A 19,724-nucleotide genomic window follows, 5' to 3' on the forward strand; every position below is an offset into this window, starting at 1 on the left:
TTAATTCACAACCTGCATAAACTTGGTATTCTATTAGATATGGGCTAAAAGAATCAGGATCAATTATTCAATACATATTTTTTTCAAAAGAAGTTCCCTGTCTCCCCAACTCCTTGAGATTTTTACTTATTCTATCATTTGGAATCGCAGCTGACTGAAATTTTCTTCAGTGCTTTAAAAACCATTAAACTTGAAATTTCAAAAACACATAAAAAGTTTTATTATTGCAAGTGAAACATTATTACATTTGCTATTTATTTTGCTTCCTTTTGTTGTAAAATTGTGCTTGTTACTTTCTCCCAGGGAGGCTTGGGTTAGTACTTTTAAGCAATTTATGTGAGCTTTTGTTTACTTCCTCTCCTCCCTAAAGTTTTCAACAGTCACTTGCTGCTAAAAGGTGGATTATCAGTTTTACCTCAACAATCATAACAGGAAAATCATTCTTTGCAATAGCAGTGGGCATACTAGGTAGTTTATGTGTGAATATTATTGTAAACACATAAATATATTTGTATTTAGCTATTAGATGAAGAATAGAAAGGAATAGATGTATGTCTTTTTTTAAATATCTGTTAAATAAATTATTACTAAGTAACTAAGCTGAATCACTGTTAAACCATCTTTACACCTTAATGACCACAACGTACACTGTACTTCACTGGTCCTTAAGGATTTTCCTGCCTATAATAATGCAGGTCTCGCCTCTTGCAGCAAGAATGTGCTATTATAGCCTCCCTCCCTCCCTCCTAAAGGTGTCCTGAAATAGCATGGTCTCTCCGCTTTAGGCAAAACCACACTATTGAATAAACAAGCCCCATAGAAAGTGAAATACATGGTACGTTGATGGTTGTTAAAGGTTTAAGGGAAGAAAATATGGCAGGCTACCCAGTCTTCTTCCTTAACAGCACATGTGCAAACAGAGTTCATACTATATCTGCATATTTGTGATAGGTTAGCAAGGGTTCTTTTTTCTGGGGGACAGGGATATCAGTGAAAAAGAAATAAAACATTAAACAATATACACATTGAACAAAATAAAGCTGCCGTTTTCATTGCAAAGTTATTTTCAGTTGTGAAAGTTCATAATCATGTAGTCTACAATTTGTGTTTAATGTCCCTTTATTTAAAAATAAAATAAAATAATGGGAAAATATGGGGCATCCACATTTTTGCATCAAATGTTAGATTTATGTTCTGTAATTCCGTCCCTGATTTGTCTAGCTGTCTTCCCTACATAGACTAATCCACAAAGACATTTGATGAGATAAACAGAGGTCCATCTACAGAAGTAAAGTATTTAATGTAGTCAAAGGGTGGTGTAAATATTCAGTATGGAGTGCAGTTCTGGGGACCAATTTTAAAGGACCAGTAAATACATTAGAACTGCATAATCAACACATTCACAATAAAAAGACTAAGCAATAGAAGATAGTTTGAACTTCAAATAAGAAGTATATTTTCTTTCTGTCAAATTTCAAAGTTATTTCTATGTCCACCCCTCATGTATCATGTGACAGCTATCAGCCAATTACAGATGCATATACGTATAGCCTGTGAATTCTTGCACATGCTCAGTAGGAGCTGGTGACTAAAAAAGTGTAAATATAAAAAGGCTGGGCACATTTTGTTAATGGAAGTAAATTAGAAAGTTGCTTAATAGGTCTGTTTACTCTAGAAAAATAATCTGCCAATTATCCTGACTGGAAAAGTACATTTGATAAAGATGTGTATATTACCCAAAATGTTATATCCAATGATATTGATCCCTCAATTACTTACATAAAACGATCAAAAGAAATTGAAAGTCTTTTTGTGGAAAGATAAGACACCATAAATGGCATTGACTAGATTATACTTTCCTTTTAAAGATGGAGGTATAGGACTGCCAAAATGTGCGATTCTACTTGGAATTGAATATTGCTTTTTAAGAGAAATTAAGGGCCAGATTATAAGAAGAACGTAAAATATCGCTTTCGCTAAAGCAATATTTGCACTCCACTTTGTCATACCAGTGAGATGTATAAGAGAACAGCACAACAGTAGAGGGGTGCACGTAGGACAAGAGGACACTGCAAAGTCCCCAGACAATGTATAGTAACAAGGAAAAAAAATCCTCAGCAATTTATTGATACAAAACAGTGATGTTTCGGGGTCACAGCCCCTTATTCATGCTTAATACATTAGTTGTTACACAATTACCATATAAATCTTTTCTTTGGCGCCAATGCACCTAAAGTGGAGCTGTAGCTCCATCTGCTGACAGCCTATCAGTATTACACACAATAAAAAACTTTAATACATACATATACATATAAAACTTTTAACATTATGCTCAATTTTAAAATCTGAATACAGATGCTGATAATTTTATAATATATACTGTTACATTTTATATAACAGAACAAGTTGTACAAAGGCAATTAGGAGAATTAGAAATGTAGAAATAGCAAGACAGATCATAATCTCTATTTAGGCCCCTAGGGGCCAATGTCTCTAATGTGTGGATCCACCACATTTCCTTTTGTTTGAGAAGACGTTCCCTGTCCATACCATTCCTATTGGGCTTAATATGGTCTATGACCTGCCATCTAAGTTGGCTAATATAGTGCCCTTTGTCAAGGAAGTGTCTTGACAGGGGAGGCTCAAGCTTCTTACATCTGATGTTAGAGCGATGTTGGCTCATTCTATCCCTAACTTTGCGGGTCGTCTCCCCTATATACACCATGGAAAAAGGACATTTAATTAAATAGATCACATAGGTGGTCTCACAAGTGAAGAAGCCATTCTTTGCTATATTTGTGCTATATTTCTTACCACTATGTGGGTGGTAAAAATTTGTACCTCTTATTATAGAATTGCAACTCATGCAATTCAAACATGGGAAATTTCCTGTTCTCTTGCTACCCAAAGTGGTCTGCTTTAATTCTTTCTCAGGTCTTATATCTGTCTTTATGAGGTAAATGTGTGCTGGTATTACGAGTTAGGTGCAATGCGAACGCGACTTCGCATTGCACCGAAGCATTGTGCTCACAAGAGTTCGCTTCCATAGGCTCCAATGGGAGCCTTGTTCTGATGCCGTCAGACACGGCACAGAACCTAAGCGCCGAGAAGAGGGTAAGTCGCGCAGAGATGGGCAGCAATTTTAAATATATATGTATATGCTTAGCTATATATTTATGTGTTAATATGTGTAGCTAGATATTTTTAGTGCACCAGCATTTTAAATACTGTAGCTGCTCATGAAAGTATATAGCAAAAATCCTTATATTTCAAATTGAAATGCAGATTTCATTGACTTTTCTATCCCTTTAAATACATGTTTTTCAAAAAAACAGAATTCATGGATATGATTGCTTGTGTTAAATGGGTCGGCATCTAAGTGTTTAATATAAGTTTTATTGGCAGCTTTATGGTATTACACGCCGCTACTCTATAGTTATAAAGATATACAACATTTTAATACAGGGAAGCATCTGCTTTTTCAACCTTTCAGTTCCCTTTGTCTCTGCTACTTCCCATTTTCCTTAACAAACATATGGTACTAACGCATATACATGCTGCACTATAAAGGTATACAATGTTTATAGCATAAGAAAATGCATCTATTATGTAGTGACAATGTTATTTTTGTGATTAATAAAATTACTAGCGCTGCAGATTCTGTTGGCGCTCTACAAATAACCGATAATAATAATAAATTATTAATGCCAGTGATTTTTACATTTTTTTTTTTTTTACTTTCCAGGTATTTGAAAGCAAGATAGAGGGCTGGTGTCGGGAAGCTGGCGATCAGGTGTCTTGGGAGTATCATCAGGTGAGAAGGGTGGTGCTGGAAAGCTGGCGATCAGGTGACTTGAGAGTATCACTAGGTGAGAGGGGTTGTGCTGGAAAGCTGGCGATCAGGTGACTTGGGAGTATCATCAGGTGAGAGGGGTGGTGCTGGAAAGCTGGCGATCAGGTGACTTGAGAGTATCACTAGGAGAGAGGGGTTGTGCTGGAAAGCTGGCGATCAGGTGACTTGGGAGTATCATCAGGTGAGAAGGGTGGTGCTGGAAAGCTGGCGATCAGGTGACTTGAGAGTATCACTAGGTGAGAGGGGTTGTGCTGGAAAGCTGGCGACCAGGTGACTTGGGAGTATCATCAGGTGAGAGGGGTGGTGCTGGAAAGCTGGCGATCAGGTGACTTGAGAGTATCACTAGGTGAGAGGGGTTGTGCTGGAAAGCTGGCGATCAGGTGACTTGGGAGTATCATCAGGTGAGAGGGGTGGTGCTGGAAAGCTGGCGATCAGGTGACTTGGGAGTATCATCAGGTGAGAGGGGTGGTGCTGGAAAACTGGCGATCAGGTGACTTGAGAGTATCATTAGGTGAGAGGGGTGGTGCTGGAAAGCTGGCGATCAGGTGTCTTGGGAGTATCACTAGGTGAGAGGGGTTGTGCTGGAAAGCTGGCGATCAAGTGACTTGAGAGTATCATTAGGTGAAAGGGGTGGTGCTGGAAAGCTGGCGATCAGGTGACTTGGGAGTATCACTAGGTGAGAGGGGTTGTGCTGGAAAGCTGGCGATTAGGTGACTTGGGAGTATCATCAGGTGAGAGGGGTGGTGCTGGAAAGCTGGTGATCAGGTGACTTGAGAGTATCATTAGGTGAGAGGGGTGGTGCTGGAAAACTGGTGATCAGGTGACTTGAAAGTATCATTAGGTGAGAGGGGTTGTGCTGGAAAGCTGGCGATCAGGTGACTTGGGAGTATCATCAGGTGAGAGGGGTGGTGCTGGAAAGCTGGCGATCAGGTGACTTGGAAGTATCATCAGGTGAGAGGGGTGGTGCTGGAAAGCTGGTGATCAGGTGACTTGAGAGTATCATTAGGTGAGAGGGGTTGTGCTGGAAAGCTGGCGATCAGGTGACTTGGGAGTATCATCAGGTGAGAGGGGTGGTGCTGGAAAGCTGGCGATCAGGTGACTTGGGAGTATCATCAGGTGAGAGGGGTGGTGCTGGAAAGCTGGCGATCAGGTGACTTGGAAGTATCATCAGGTGAGAGGGGTGGTGCTGGAAAGCTGGTGATCAGGTGACTTGAGAGTATCATTAGGTGAGAGGGGTTGTGCAAAACAAAGTAAAAGTTTTAAAACCATGTAAAACTGTAATTTTCTTAGCAGATTTCACAAGGTTTTACAAATAAAGAGAAAGCATACAGCTTTTGAAAAGCCTGGTGGAAGCCATGTTCTTGACCTCCTTTACTGTGGCCAATCAGGGACAGATGTCAATGAGCTTGTGCTCTGAACTAATCTATCGCTGTGTAGAATATTGCAGGGTCAGATAAAGTGTAGTTGTAGTTGTAAATGTGTGTTATATTCTGAGATCAGATGTTGTGCTATGTTAGTGAAACAAGTCAGTTAAATGTTAATCTAGCCCCCGCTTTAGAAGGGGCTTAAGCAGATAGAATCTATTACATTGAACAGCTATGCTAACGTTAACTGTGCAAGCAAGGACTTTATAATTACAGATAGAGTATTAGCTAGATAGCTTTAATCTCATAACCTGACATTCCACATATTAACAGGTCCTCTTCTTACAGCATTATTTCTGATTTTATTAATAGCCGGCTGCAAAAAATATTGTTTGTACTAACTGCTTGATATTATACAAACCAAGTACAATGTTTCATATTTAGATACATGACTCTCAGAGGTATTATTCACATACCTATGCTATATATTGATATTGAGAGAATTCAAGCAGATAGAATCTATTACATTGAACAGCTATGCTAAAGTTAACTGTGCAAGCAAGGACTTTATAATTGCAGATAGAGTATTAGCTAGATAGCTTTAATCTCATAACCTGACATTCCACATATTAACAGGTCCTCTTGTTACAGCATTATTTTTTAATTTGTTAATAGCGCTGCGGAATCTGTTGGCGCTCTACAAATAACCGATAATAATAATAATAATAATAGCCGGCTAAAAAAGATATTGTTTGTATCTGACTGCTTGATATTATACAAACCAAGTACAATTTTTCATATCTAGATACATTATTCTCAGAGGTGTTATTCACACACTAAATATTAATATCTAGAGATTTTAAGCAGACAGAATCTATTACACTGAACAGCTGTGCTAAAGTTGACTGTACAAGCAAGGACTTTATAATTACAGATAGAGTATTAGCTAGATAGCTTTAATCTCACAATCTGACATCCCACATATTAACAGGTCCTCTTGTTACAGCATTATTTCTGAATTTATTAATAGCCGGCTACAAAAGATAATGTTTGTATCTGACTACTTGATATCATACAAACCTAGTACAATGTTTCACATATAGATACATGATTATCAGAGGTATTATTCACACATCTATGCTATATATTAATATCTAGAGAGTTTAAGTGTTTTTAAACGTGTATGATTTAATAGTTAAACCAATAAAGATAAAGTATGAATGGTTAAAAATCGTTCCTGTATTATTCAGTGAGAATTTTTCTTAAATAATTGCAGGGGTAAAGCACTCTTTTTTTGTTACAGACTTTGTAACTCATTTATCTGTGAGTCTCCTTAGTGCTATATTGCCCAACCTAACAGGTGCTTGTTGATTACAAAAATATTTGGCACCTATAGGTACTTACCATTACTACTACTTTACCTACTATCTTGTTACTATCAGATAAAATGTTGTCCTATTTCATTACGATACCCCTGCTGGCATCCAAAGTGTCTCACAAGAGATCCTGCTACTGAAAATGCCAGACAGAATGATATATTAAAAGTAAAGATTAGCCTGAGATTAATATACAGTACAGATGTATTTTCTAAAATTACATCAATTGTTTGAATATTTCAAAAATAACTGTAAAGTTTTAATGTCCAAAAAGTAATGGGCTTCAATGTTATAACCTAGTTTTTCTTCTCTGCTTGGGCCAATTAGTAACAGTTGTAAATAGGTCAATAGAGTGTGCAACCAATGATTCTATTAAGTGGCGAGACACCTCTACTACTAACAGGAATTGTTATTAACAAACTAAGATCAGGGTGGTGTGTGAGGGCAGAGTACAATGCCAAGCTAAGACCTCTGTCACAAGTTTTGGGGGCGGGACTGGGGTGTTTATGGGAGGAGTTTAGATGGGACATTTAATAGAGACAGAGAAGCTGGGGGTCAAAGATATCAAACCGTGATGGTCCTGCAAACTGATAGTCAGTTAGTTAGGATCCTGGTATTATTAACATCAGAAAAATGCTTTGTGTAAAAATGTTTCATTTGTAATATCTTGGGGAAAGGGGATTAATATTAAAAAAGGTGGGTTTCTTAATATTTGCTGCATTTTGGAAACAATATTATTATCTAACCCTCTGTCTTCACCTCTTGAATTTGTTTTTGACCTGATCTGCTCCTTTATTTTTTCTAGAAAAATATGGATCAAGGAGTGACTACACCAAATGACTCTAATCCCTGGTGGAAAGCGTTCAGCACACCGTGCAAGGAACTGTGAGTGAGACTGACGACTGACCAAGATTATCCCAGAATCAATCAGAGTGAATGACAGGCAGAACTAATAAAGTGTCAGAGAGATGCGCAAACCGAGAGACAGGCAGACCAAGAGACAGGCACAACTAATAATGTCAGAGAGATGCACAGACCTAGAGACAGGAAAACCGAGAGACAGGCAGACCTAGAGACAGGCAGAACTTATAGTGTCAGAGAGATGTGCAGACCAAGAGACATGCAGAACTAATAACGTTTTAGAGATATGCGCAGACCAAGAGGCAGGCACAACTAATAAAGTCAGAGAGATGCACAGACTGAGAGACAGGAAAACCGAGAGACAGGCAGACCTAGAGACAGGCAGAACTTATAGTGTCCCAGAGATGTGCAGACCAAGAAACAGGCAGAACTAATAAAGTTTTAGAGATATGCGCAGACCAAGAGGCAGGCAGAACAAAGTGTCAGAGAGATGCGCAGACCTAGAGACAGGCAGTACTAATAGTGTCAGAGAGATGCACAGACCGAGAGACAGGCAGAACTTATAGTGTCAGAGAGATGCGCAGACCTAGAGACAGGCAGTACTAATAGTGTCAGTGAGATGCGCAGACCTAGAGACAGGCAGTACTAATAGTGTCAGAGAGATGCACAGACCGAGAGACAGGCAGAACTTATAGTGTCAGAGAGATGCGCAGACCTAGAGACAGGCAGTACTAATAGTGTCAGTGAGATGCGCAGACCTAGAGACAGGCAGTACTAATAGTGTCAGAGAGATGCACAGACCGAGAGACAGGCAGAACTTATAGTGTCAGAGAGATGCGCAGACCTAGAGACAGGCAGTACTAATAGTGTCAGTGAGATGCGCAGACCTAGAGACAGGCAGTACTAATAGTGTCAGTGAGATGCGCAGACCTAGAGACAGGCAGTACTAATAGTGTCAGAGAGATGCGCAGACCGAGAGACAGGCAGAACTTATAGTGTCAGAGAGATGCGCAGACCTAGAGACAGGCAGTACTAATAGTGTCAGAGAGATGCGCAGACCTAGAGACAGGCAGTACTAATAGTGTCAGATAGATGCACAGACCGAGAGACAGGCTGAACTAATAGTGTCAGTGAGATGCACAGACCGAGAGACAGGCTGAACTAATAGTGTCAGTGAGATGCACAGACTGAGAGACAGGCAGAACTAATAGTGTGAGAGAGATGCGCAGACCTAGAGACAGGCAGTACTAATAGTGTCAGAGAGATGCACAGACCGAGAGACAGTCAGAACTATTAGTGTGAGAGAGATGCGCAGACCTAGAGACAGGCAGTACTAATAGTGTCAGAGAGATGCGCAGACCTAGAGACAGGCAGTACTAATAGTGTCAGAGAGATGCACAGACCGAGAGACAGGCTGAACTAATAGTGTCAGTGAGATGCACAGACCGAGAGACAGGCAGAACTAATAGTGTCAGAGAGATGCGCAGACCAAGAGACAGGCAGAGCTAATTGTGTCAGAGAGATGCACAGACCAAGAGACAGGCAGTACTAATAGTGTCAGAGAAATACGCAGACCAAGAGACAGGCAGAACTAATAGTGTCAGAGAGATGCGCAGACCGAGAGACAGGCAGAACTAATAGTGTCAGAGAGATGCGCAGACCGAGAGACAGGCAGAACTAATAGTGTCAGAGAGATGCGCAGACCAAGAGACAGGCAGAACTAATTGTGTCAGAGAGATGCACAGACCAAGAGACAGGCAGTACTAATAGTGTCAGAGAGATGCGCAGACCGAGAGACAGGCAGAACTAATAGTGTCAGAGAGATGCGCAGACCGAGAGACAGGCAGAACTAATAGTGTCAGAGAGATGCACAGACCGAGAGACAGGCAGAACTAATAGAGTCAGAGAGATGCGCAGACCGAGAGACAGGCAGAACTAATAGTGTCAGAGAGATGCGCAGACCGAGAGACAGGCAGAACTAATAGTGTCAGAGACATGCGCAGACCAAGAGACAGGCAGAACTAATAGTGTCAGAGAGATGCACAGACCAAGAGACAGGCTGAACTCTTAGTGTCAGGGAGATGCGCAGACCAAGAGACAGGCAGAACTAATTGTGTCAGAGAGATGCGCAGACAGAGAGACAGGCAGAACTAATAGTGTCAGAGAGATGCGCAGACCGAGAGACAGGCAGAACTAATAGTGTCAGAGAGATGCGCAGACCAAGAGACAGGCAGAACTAATTGTGTCAGAGAGATGCGCAGACCGAGAGACAGGCAGAACTAATAGTGTCAGAGAGATGCGCAGACCAAGAGACAGGCAGAACTAATTGTGTCAGAGAGATGCGCAGACCAAGAGACAGGCAGAACTAATTGTGTCAGAGAGATGCACAGACCGAGAGACAGGCAGTACTAATAGTGTCAGAGAGATGCGCAAACTGAGAGACAGGCAGAACTAATAGTGTCAGAGAGATGCACAGACCGAGAGACAGGCAGAACTAATAGTGTCAGAGAGATGCGCAGACCGAGAGACAGGCAGTACTAATAGTGTCAGAGAGATGCACAGACCGAGAGACAGGCAGAACTAATAGTGTCAGAGAGATGCACAGACCAAGAGACAGGCAGAACTAATAGTGTCAGGGAGATGCGCAGACCGAGAGACAGGCTGAACTCTTAGTGTCAGGGAGATGCGCAGACCAAGAGACAGGCAGAACTAATTGTGTCAGAGAGATGCGCAGACCAAGAGACAGGCAGAACTAATAGTGTCAGAGAGATGCGCAGACCAAGAGACAGGCAGAACTAATAGTGTCAGAGAGATGCGCAGACCAAGAGACAGGCAGTACTAATAGTGTCAGAGAGGTGCGCAGACCGAGAGACAGGCAGAACTAATAGTGTCAGAGAGATGCACAGACCAAGAGACAGGCAGTACTAATAGTGTCAGAGAGATGCGCAGACCGAGAGACAGGCAGAACTAATAGTGTCAGAGAGATGCACAGACCGAGAGACAGGCTGAACTCTTAGTGTCAGGGAGATGCGCAGACCAAGAGACAGGCAGAACTAATAGTGTCAGTGAGATGCACAGACCGAGAGACAGGCAGAACTAATAGTGTGAGAGAGATGCGCAGACCTAGAGACAGTCAGAACTATTAGTGTGAGAGAGATGCGCAGACAGAGAGACAGGCAGAACTAATAGTGTCAGAGAGATGCACAGACCAAGAGACAGGCAGAACTAATAAAGTATTAGAGATACTGTTTGCGCAGACCAAGAGACAGGCAGAACTAATAGTGTCAGAGAGATGAGCAGACCGAGAGACAGGCAAAACTAACAGTGTCAGAGAGACCAAGAGACAGGCAGAACTAATAGTGTCAGAGAGATGCACAGACCAAGAGACAGGCTGAACTCTTAGTGTCAGGGAGATGCGCAGACAGAGAGACAGGCAGAACTAATAGTGTCAGAGAGATGTGCAGACCAAGAGACAGGCAGAACTAATAGTGTCAGAGAGATGCGCAGACCGAGAGACAGGCAGTACTAATAGTGTCAGAGACATGCGCAGACCGAGAGACAGGCAGAACTAATAGTGTCACAGAGATGTGCAGTCCAAGAGACAGGCAGAACTAATAGTGTCAGAGAGATGCGCAGAGCGAGAGACAGGCAGAACTAATAGTGTCAGAGAGATGCACAGACCGAGAGACAGGCAGAACTAATAGTGTCAGAGAGATGTGCAGACCAAGAGACAGGCAGAACTAATAGTGTCAGAGAGATGCGCAGACCGAGAGACAGGCAGAACTAATAGTGTGAGAGAGATGCGCAGACCGAGAGACAGGCAGAACTTATAGTGTCAGAGAGATGCGCATACCGAGAGACAGGCAGAACTAATAGTGTGAGAGAGATGCACAGACCGAGAGACAGGCAGAACTAATAGTGTGAGAGAGATGCACAGACCGAGAGACAGGCAGAACTAATAGTGTGAGAGAGATGCACAGACCGAGAGACAGGCAGAACTAATAGTGTGAGAGAGATGCACAGACCGAGAGACAGGCAGAACTAATAGTGTGAGAGAGATGCACAGACCGAGAGACAGGCAGTACTAATAGTGTCAGAGAGATGCGCAGACCGAGAGACAGGCAGAACTAATAGTGTCAGAGAGATGCGCAGACCAAGAGACAGGCAGAACTAATTGTGTCAGAGAGATGCACAGACCAAGAGACAGGCAGTATTAATAGTGTCAGAGAAATACGCAGACCAAGAGACAGGCAGAACTAATAGTGTCAGAGAGATGCGCAGACCGAGAGACAGGCAGAACTAATAGTGTCAGAGAGATGCGCAGACCGAGAGACAGGCAGAACTAATAGTGTCAGAGAGATGCGCAGACCAAGAGACAGGCAGAACTAATTGTGTCAGAGAGATGCACAGACCAAGAGACAGGCAGTACTAATAGTGTCAGAGAGATGCGCAGACCGAGAGATAGGCAGAACTAATTGTGTCAGAGAGATGCGCAGACCAAGAGACAGGCAGAACTAATAGTGTCAGAGAGATGCGCAGACCAAGAGACAGGCAGAACTAATAAAGTATTAGAGATACTGTTTGCGCAGACCAAGAGACAGGCAGAACTAATAGTGTCAGAGAGATGCACAGACCAAGAGACAGGCTGAACTCTTAGTGTCAGGGAGATGCGCAGACCAAGAGACAGGCAGAACTAATTGTGTCAGAGAGATGCGCAGACCAAGAGACAGGCAGTACTAATAGTGTCAGAGAGATGCGCAGACAGAGAGACAGGCAGAACTAATAGTGTCAGAGAGATGCGCAGACCGAGAGACAGGCAGAACTAATAGTGTCAGAGAGATGCACAGACCAAGAGACAGGCTGAACTCTTAGTGTCAGGGAGATGCGCAGACAGAGAGACAGGCAGAACTAATAGTGTCAGAGAGATGTGCAGACCAAGAGACAGGCAGAACTAATAGTGTCAGAGAGATGCGCAGACCGAGAGACAGGCAGTACTAATAGTGTCAGAGACATGCGCAGACCGAGAGACAGGCAGAACTAATAGTGTCACAGAGATGTGCAGTCCAAGAGACAGGCAGAACTAATAGTGTCAGAGAGATGCGCAGAGCGAGAGACAGGCAGAACTAATAGTGTCAGAGAGATGCACAGACCGAGAGACAGGCAGAACTAATAGTGTCAGAGAGATGTGCAGACCAAGAGACAGGCAGAACTAATAGTGTCAGAGAGATGCGCAGACCGAGAGACAGGCAGAACTAATAGTGTGAGAGAGATGCGCAGACCGAGAGACAGGCAGAACTTATAGTGTCAGAGAGATGCGCATACCGAGAGACAGGCAGAACTAATAGTGTGAGAGAGATGCACAGACCGAGAGACAGGCAGAACTAATAGTGTGAGAGAGATGCACAGACCGAGAGACAGGCAGAACTAATAGTGTGAGAGAGATGCACAGACCGAGAGACAGGCAGAACTAATAGTGTGAGAGAGATGCACAGACCGAGAGACAGGCAGAACTAATAGTGTGAGAGAGATGCACAGACCGAGAGACAGGCAGTACTAATAGTGTCAGAGAGATGCGCAGACCGAGAGACAGGCAGAACTAATAGTGTCAGAGAGATGCGCAGACCGAGAGACAGGCAGAACTAATTGTGTCAGAGAGATGCACAGACCAAGAGACAGGCAGTATTAATAGTGTCAGAGAAATACGCAGACCAAGAGACAGGCAGAACTAATAGTGTCAGAGAGATGCGCAGACCGAGAGACAGGCAGAACTAATAGTGTCAGAGAGATGCGCAGACCGAGAGACAGGCAGAACTAATAGTGTCAGAGAGATGCGCAGACCAAGAGACAGGCAGAACTAATAGTGTCAGAGAGATGCACAGACCAAGAGACAGGCAGTACTAATAGTGTCAGAGAGATGCGCAGACCGAGAGACAGGCAGAACTAATTGTGTCAGAGAGATGCGCAGACCAAGAGACAGGCAGAACTAATAGTGTCAGAGAGATGCGCAGACCAAGAGACAGGCAGAACTAATAAAGTATTAGAGATACTGTTTGCGCAGACCAAGAGACAGGCAGAACTAATAGTGTCAGAGAGATGCACAGACCAAGAGACAGGCTGAACTCTTAGTGTCAGGGAGATGCGCAGACCAAGAGACAGGCAGAACTAATAGTGTCAGAGAGATGCGCAGACCAAGAGACAGGCAGTACTAATAGTGTCAGAGAGATGCGCAGACAGAGAGACAGGCAGAACTAATAGTGTCAGAGAGATGCGCAGACCGAGAGACAGGCAGAACTAATAGTGTCAGAGAGATGCGCAGACCGAGAGACAGGCAGTACTAATAGTGTCAGGAAGATGCACAGACCGAGAGACAGGCAGAACTAATAGTGTCAGAGAGATGCACAGACCGAGAGACAGGCAGAACTAATAGTGTCAGAGAGATGCGCAGACCTAGAGACAGGCAGAACTAATAAAGTATTAGAGATACTGTTTGCGCAGACCAAGAGACAGGCAGAACTAATAGTGTCAGAGAGATGCACAGACCAAGAGACAGGCTGAACTCTTAGTGTCAGGGAGATGCGCAGACCAAGAGACAGGCAGTACTAATAGTGTCAGAGAGATGCGCAGACCAAGAGACAGGCAGAACTAATAGTGTCAGAGAGATGCGCAGACAGAGAGACAGGCAGAACTAATAGTGTCAGAGAGATGCGCAGACCGAGAGACAGGCAGAACTAATAGTGTCAGAGAGATGCGCAGACCGAGAGACAGGCAGTACTAATAGTGTCAGGAAGATGCACAGACCGAGAGACAGGCAGAACTAATAGTGTCAGAGACATGCACAGACCGAGAGACAGGCAGAACTAATAGTGTCAGAGAGATGCGCAGACCTAGAGACAGGCAGAACTAATAAAGTATTAGAGATACTGTTTGCGCAGACCAAGAGACAGGCAGAACTAATAGTGTCAGAGAGATGCACAGACCAAGAGACAGGCTGAACTCTTAGTGTCAGAGAGATGCGCAGACAGAGAGACAGGCAGAACTATTAGTGTCAGAGAGATGCGCAGACAGAGAGACAGGCAGAACTAATAGTGTCAGAGAGATGCGCAGACCGAGAGACAGGCAGTACTAATAGTGTCAGAGAGATGTGCAGACCGAGAGACAGGCAGTACTAATAGTGTCAGAGAGATGCGCAGACAGAGAGACAGGCAGAACTAATAGTGTCAGAGAGATGCGCAGACCGAGAGACAGGCAGTACTAATAGTGTCAGAGACATGCGCAGACCGAGAGACAGGCAAAACTAATAGTGTCAGGGAGATGCGCAGAGCGAGAGAAAGGCAGAACTAATAGTGTCAGAGAGATGCGCAGACCGAGAGACAGGCAGAACTAATAGTGTCAGAGAGATGCGCAGACCGAGAGACAGGCAGAACTAATAGTGTCAGAGAGATGCGCAGACCGAGAGACAGGCAGAACTAATAGTGTCAGAGAGATGCACAGACCAAGAGACAGGCTGAACTCTTAGTGTCAGGGAGATGCGCAGACCAAGAGACAGGCAGAACTAATTGTGTCAGAGAGATGAGCAGACCGAGAGACAGGCAGAACTAATAGTGTCAGAGAGATGCGCAGACCGAGAGACAGGCAGTACTAATAGTGTCAGAGAGATGCGCAGACAGAGAGACAGGCAGAACTAATAGTGTCAGAGAGATGCGCAGACAGAGAGACAGGCAGAACTAATAGTGTCAGAGAGATGCGCAGACCGAGAGACAGGCAGTACTAATACTGTCAGAGAGATGCGTAGACCGAGAGACAGGCAATACTAATAGTGTCAGAGAGATGCGCAGACAGAGAGACAGGCAGAACTAATAGTGTCAGAGAGATGCGCAGACCGAGAGACAGGCAGAACTAATAGTGTCAGAGAGATGCGCAGACCGAGAGACAGGCAGAACTAATAGTGTCAGAGAGATGCACAGACCGAGAGACAGGCAGAACTAATAGTGTGAGAGAGATGCACAGACCGAGAGACAGGCAGAACTAATAGTGTGAGAGAGATGCACAGACCGAGAGACAGGCAGTACTAATAGTGTCAGAGAGATGCGCAGACCGAGAGACAGGCAGAACTAATAGTGTCAGAGAGATGCGCAGACCAAGAGACAGGCAGAACTAATTGTGTCAGAGAGATGCACAGACCAAGAGACAGGCAGTATTAATAGTGTCAGAGAAATACGCAGACCAAGAGACAGGCAGAACTAATAGTGTCAGAGAGATGCGCAGACCGAGAGACAGGCAGAACTAATAGTGTCAGAGAGATGCGCAGACCGAGAGACAGGCAGAACTAATAGTGTCAGAGAGATGCGCAGACCAAGAGACAGGCAGAACTAATTGTGTCAGAGAGATGCACAGACCAAGAGACAGGCAGTACTAATAGTGTCAGAGAGATGCGCAGACCGAGAGATAGGCAGAACTAATTGTGTCAGAGAGATGCGCAGACCAAGAGACAGGCAGAACTAATAGTGTCAGAGAGATGCGCAGACCAAGAGACAGGCAGAACTAATAAAGTATTAGAGATACTGTTTGCGCAGACCAAGAGACAGGCAGAACTAATAGTGTCAGAGAGATGCACAGACCAAGAGACAGGCTGAACTCTTAGTGTCAGGGAGATGCGCAGACCAAGAGACAGGCAGAACTAATTGTGTCAGAGAGATGCGCAGACCAAGAGACAGGCAGTACTAATAGTGTCAGAGAGATGCGCAGACAGAGAGACAGGCAGAACTAATAGTGTCAGAGAGATGCGCAGACCGAGAGACAGGCAGAACTAATAGTGTCAGAGAGATGCGCAGACCGAGAGACAGGCAGTACTAATAGTGTCAGGAAGATGCACAGACCGAGAGACAGGCAGAACTAATAGTGTCAGAGAGATGCACAGACCGAGAGACAGGCAGAACTAATAGTGTCAGAGAGATGCGCAGACCTAGAGACAGGCAGAACTAATAAAGTATTAGAGATACTGTTTGCGCAGACCAAGAGACAGGCAGAACTAATAGTGTCAGAGAGATGCACAGACCAAGAGACAGGCTGAACTCTTAGTGTCAGGGAGATGCGCAGACCAAGAGACAGGCAGTACTAATAGTGTCAGAGAGATGCGCAGACCAAGAGACAGGCAGAACTAATAGTGTCAGAGAGATGCGCAGACAGAGAGACAGGCAGAACTAATAGTGTCAGAGAGATGCGCAGACCGAGAGACAGGCAGAACTAATAGTGTCAGAGAGATGCGCAGACCGAGAGACAGGCAGTACTAATAGTGTCAGGAAGATGCACAGACCGAGAGACAGGCAGAACTAATAGTGTCAGAGACATGCACAGACCGAGAGACAGGCAGAACTAATAGTGTCAGAGAGATGCGCAGACCTAGAGACAGGCAGAACTAATAAAGTATTAGAGATACTGTTTGCGCAGACCAAGAGACAGGCAGAACTAATAGTGTCAGAGAGATGCACAGACCAAGAGACAGGCTGAACTCTTAGTGTCAGAGAGATGCGCAGACAGAGAGACAGGCAGAACTATTAGTGTCAGAGAGATGCGCAGACAGAGAGACAGGCAGAACTAATAGTGTCAGAGAGATGCGCAGACCGAGAGACAGGCAGTACTAATAGTGTCAGAGAGATGTGCAGACCGAGAGACAGGCAGTACTAATAGTGTCAGAGAGATGCGCAGACAGAGAGACAGGCAGAACTAATAGTGTCAGAGAGATGTGCAGACCGAGAGACAGGCAGTACTAATAGTGTCAGAGACATGCGCAGACCGAGAGACAGGCAAAACTAATAGTGTCAGGGAGATGCGCAGAGCGAGAGAAAGGCAGAACTAATAGTGTCAGAGAGATGCGCAGACCGAGAGACAGGCAGAACTAATAGTGTCAGAGAGATGCGCAGACCGAGAGACAGGCAGAACTAATAGTGTCAGAGAGATGCGCAGACCGAGAGACAGGCAGAACTAATAGTGTCAGAGAGATGCACAGACCAAGAGACAGGCTGAACTCTTAGTGTCAGGGAGATGCGCAGACCAAGAGACAGGCAGAACTAATTGTGTCAGAGAGATGAGCAGACCGAGAGACAGGCAGAACTAATAGTGTCAGAGAGATGCGCAGACCGAGAGACAGGCAGTACTAATAGTGTCAGAGAGATGCGCAGACAGAGAGACAGGCAGAACTAATAGTGTCAGAGAGATGCGCAGACAGAGAGACAGGCAGAACTAATAGTGTCAGAGAGATGCGCAGACCGAGAGACAGGCAGTACTAATACTGTCAGAGAGATGCGTAGACCGAGAGACAGGCAGTACTAATAGTGTCAGAGAGATGCGCAGACAGAGAGACAGGCAGAACTAATAGTGTCAGAGAGATGCGCAGACCGAGAGACAGGCAGAACTAATAGTGTCAGAGAGATGCGCAGACCGAGAGACAGGCAGAACTAATAGTGTCAGAGAGATGCGCAGACCGAGAGACAGGCAGAACTAATAGTGTCAGAGAGATGCACAGACCAAGAGACAGGCTGAACTCTTAGTGTCAGGGAGATGCGCAGACCAAGAGACAGGCAGAACTAATTGTGTCAGAGAGATGCGCAGACCAAGAGACAGGCAGAACTAATTGTGTCAGAGAGATGCGCAGACCGAGAGACAGGCAGAACTAATAGTGTCAGAGAGATGCGCAGACCAAGAGACAGGCAGAACTAATTGTGTCAGAGAGATGCGCAGACCAAGAGACAGGCAGAACTAATTGTGTCAGAGAGATGCACAGACCGAGAGACAGGCAGTACTAATAGTGTCAGAGAGATGCGCAAACTGAGAGACAGGCAGAACTAATAGTGTCAGAGAGATGCACAGACCGAGAGACAGGCAGAACTAATAGTGTCAGAGAGATGCGCAAACTGAGAGACAGGCAGAACTAATAGTGTCAGAGAGATACGCAGACCGAGAGACAGGCAGAACTAATAGTGTCAGAGAGATGCGCAGACCGAGAGACAGGCAGAACTAATAGTGTGAGAGAGATGCGCAGACCGAGAGACAGGCAGTACTAATAGTGTCAGAGAGATGCACAGACCGAGAGACAGGCAGAACTAATAGTGTCAGAGAGATGCACAGACCAAGAGACAGGCTGAACTCTTAGTGTCAGGGAGATGCGCAGACCAAGAGACAGGCAGAACTAATTGTGTCAGAGAGATACGCAGACCAAGAGACAGGCAGAACTAATAGTGTCAGAGAGATGCGCAGACCAAGAGACAGGCAGAACTAATAGTGTCAGAGAGATGCGCAGACCAAGAGACAGGCAGTACTAATAGTGTCAGAGAGATGCGCAGACCGAGAGACAGGCAGAACTAATAGTGTCAGAGAGATGCACAGACCAAGAGACAGGCTGAACTCTTAGTGTCAGGGAGATGCGCAGACCAAGAGACAGGCAGAACTAATTGTGTCAGAGAGATGCGCAGACCAAGAGACAGGCAGAACTAATAGTGTCAGAGAGATGCGCAGACCAAGAGACAGGCAGTACTAATAGTGTCAGAGAGATGCGCAGACCGAGAGACAGGCAGAACTAATAGTGTCAGAGAGATGCACAGACCAAGAGACAGGCTGAACTCTTAGTGTCAGGGAGATGCGCAGACCAAGAGACAGGATGAACTAATTGTGTCAGAGAGATGCGCAGACCAAGAGACAGGCAGAACTAATAGTGTCAGAGAGATGCGCAGACCAAGAGACAGGCAGTACTAATAGTGTCAGAGAGATGCGCAGACCGAGAGACAGGCAGAACTAATAGTGTCAGAGAGATGCGCAGACCGAGAGACAGGCAGAACTAATAGTGTCAGAGAGATGCGCAGACCGAGAGACAGGCAGAACTAATAGTGTCATAGAGATGCGCAGACCGAGAGACAGGCAGAACTAATAGTGTCAGAGAGATGCACAGACCAAGAGACTGGCTGAACTCTTAGTGTCAGGGAGATGCGCAGACCAAGAGACAGGCAGAACTAATTGTGTCAGAGAGATGCGCAGACCAAGAGACAGGCAGAACTAATAGTGTCAGAGAGATGCACAGACCAAGAGACAGGCAGAACTAATAGTGTCAGAGAGATGCGCAGACAGAGAGACAGGCAGAACTAATAGTGTCAGAGAGATGCACAGACCGAGAGACAGGCAGAACTAATAGTGTCAGAGAGATGCGCAGACCAAGAGACAGGCAGAACTAATTGTGTCAGAGAGATGCGCAGACCAAGAGACAGGCAGAACTAATTGTGT

At 44.7% G+C, this 19,724-nt stretch overlaps 1 protein-coding gene across 2 annotated transcripts in view; it reads left to right on the forward strand.

Moving 5' to 3' along the window:
• Window positions 1-19,724, forward strand: part of ACY1 (aminoacylase 1) — a 104,796-nt gene that overhangs the window by 47,985 nt on the left and 37,087 nt on the right. For both annotated transcript variants that reach the window (XM_053721121.1, XM_053721122.1), the window contains 2 exons: window positions 3,746-3,814; window positions 7,399-7,478. In XM_053721121.1, coding sequence (XP_053577096.1) covers window positions 3,746-3,814; window positions 7,399-7,478 — 149 coding nt within the window. The remainder of the gene's footprint in view (window positions 1-3,745; window positions 3,815-7,398; window positions 7,479-19,724) is intronic.

Source organism: Bombina bombina, chromosome 7 (assembly GCF_027579735.1).
Source record: "Bombina bombina isolate aBomBom1 chromosome 7, aBomBom1.pri, whole genome shotgun sequence".
Classification (NCBI taxonomy): domain Eukaryota; kingdom Metazoa; phylum Chordata; class Amphibia; order Anura; family Bombinatoridae; genus Bombina; species Bombina bombina.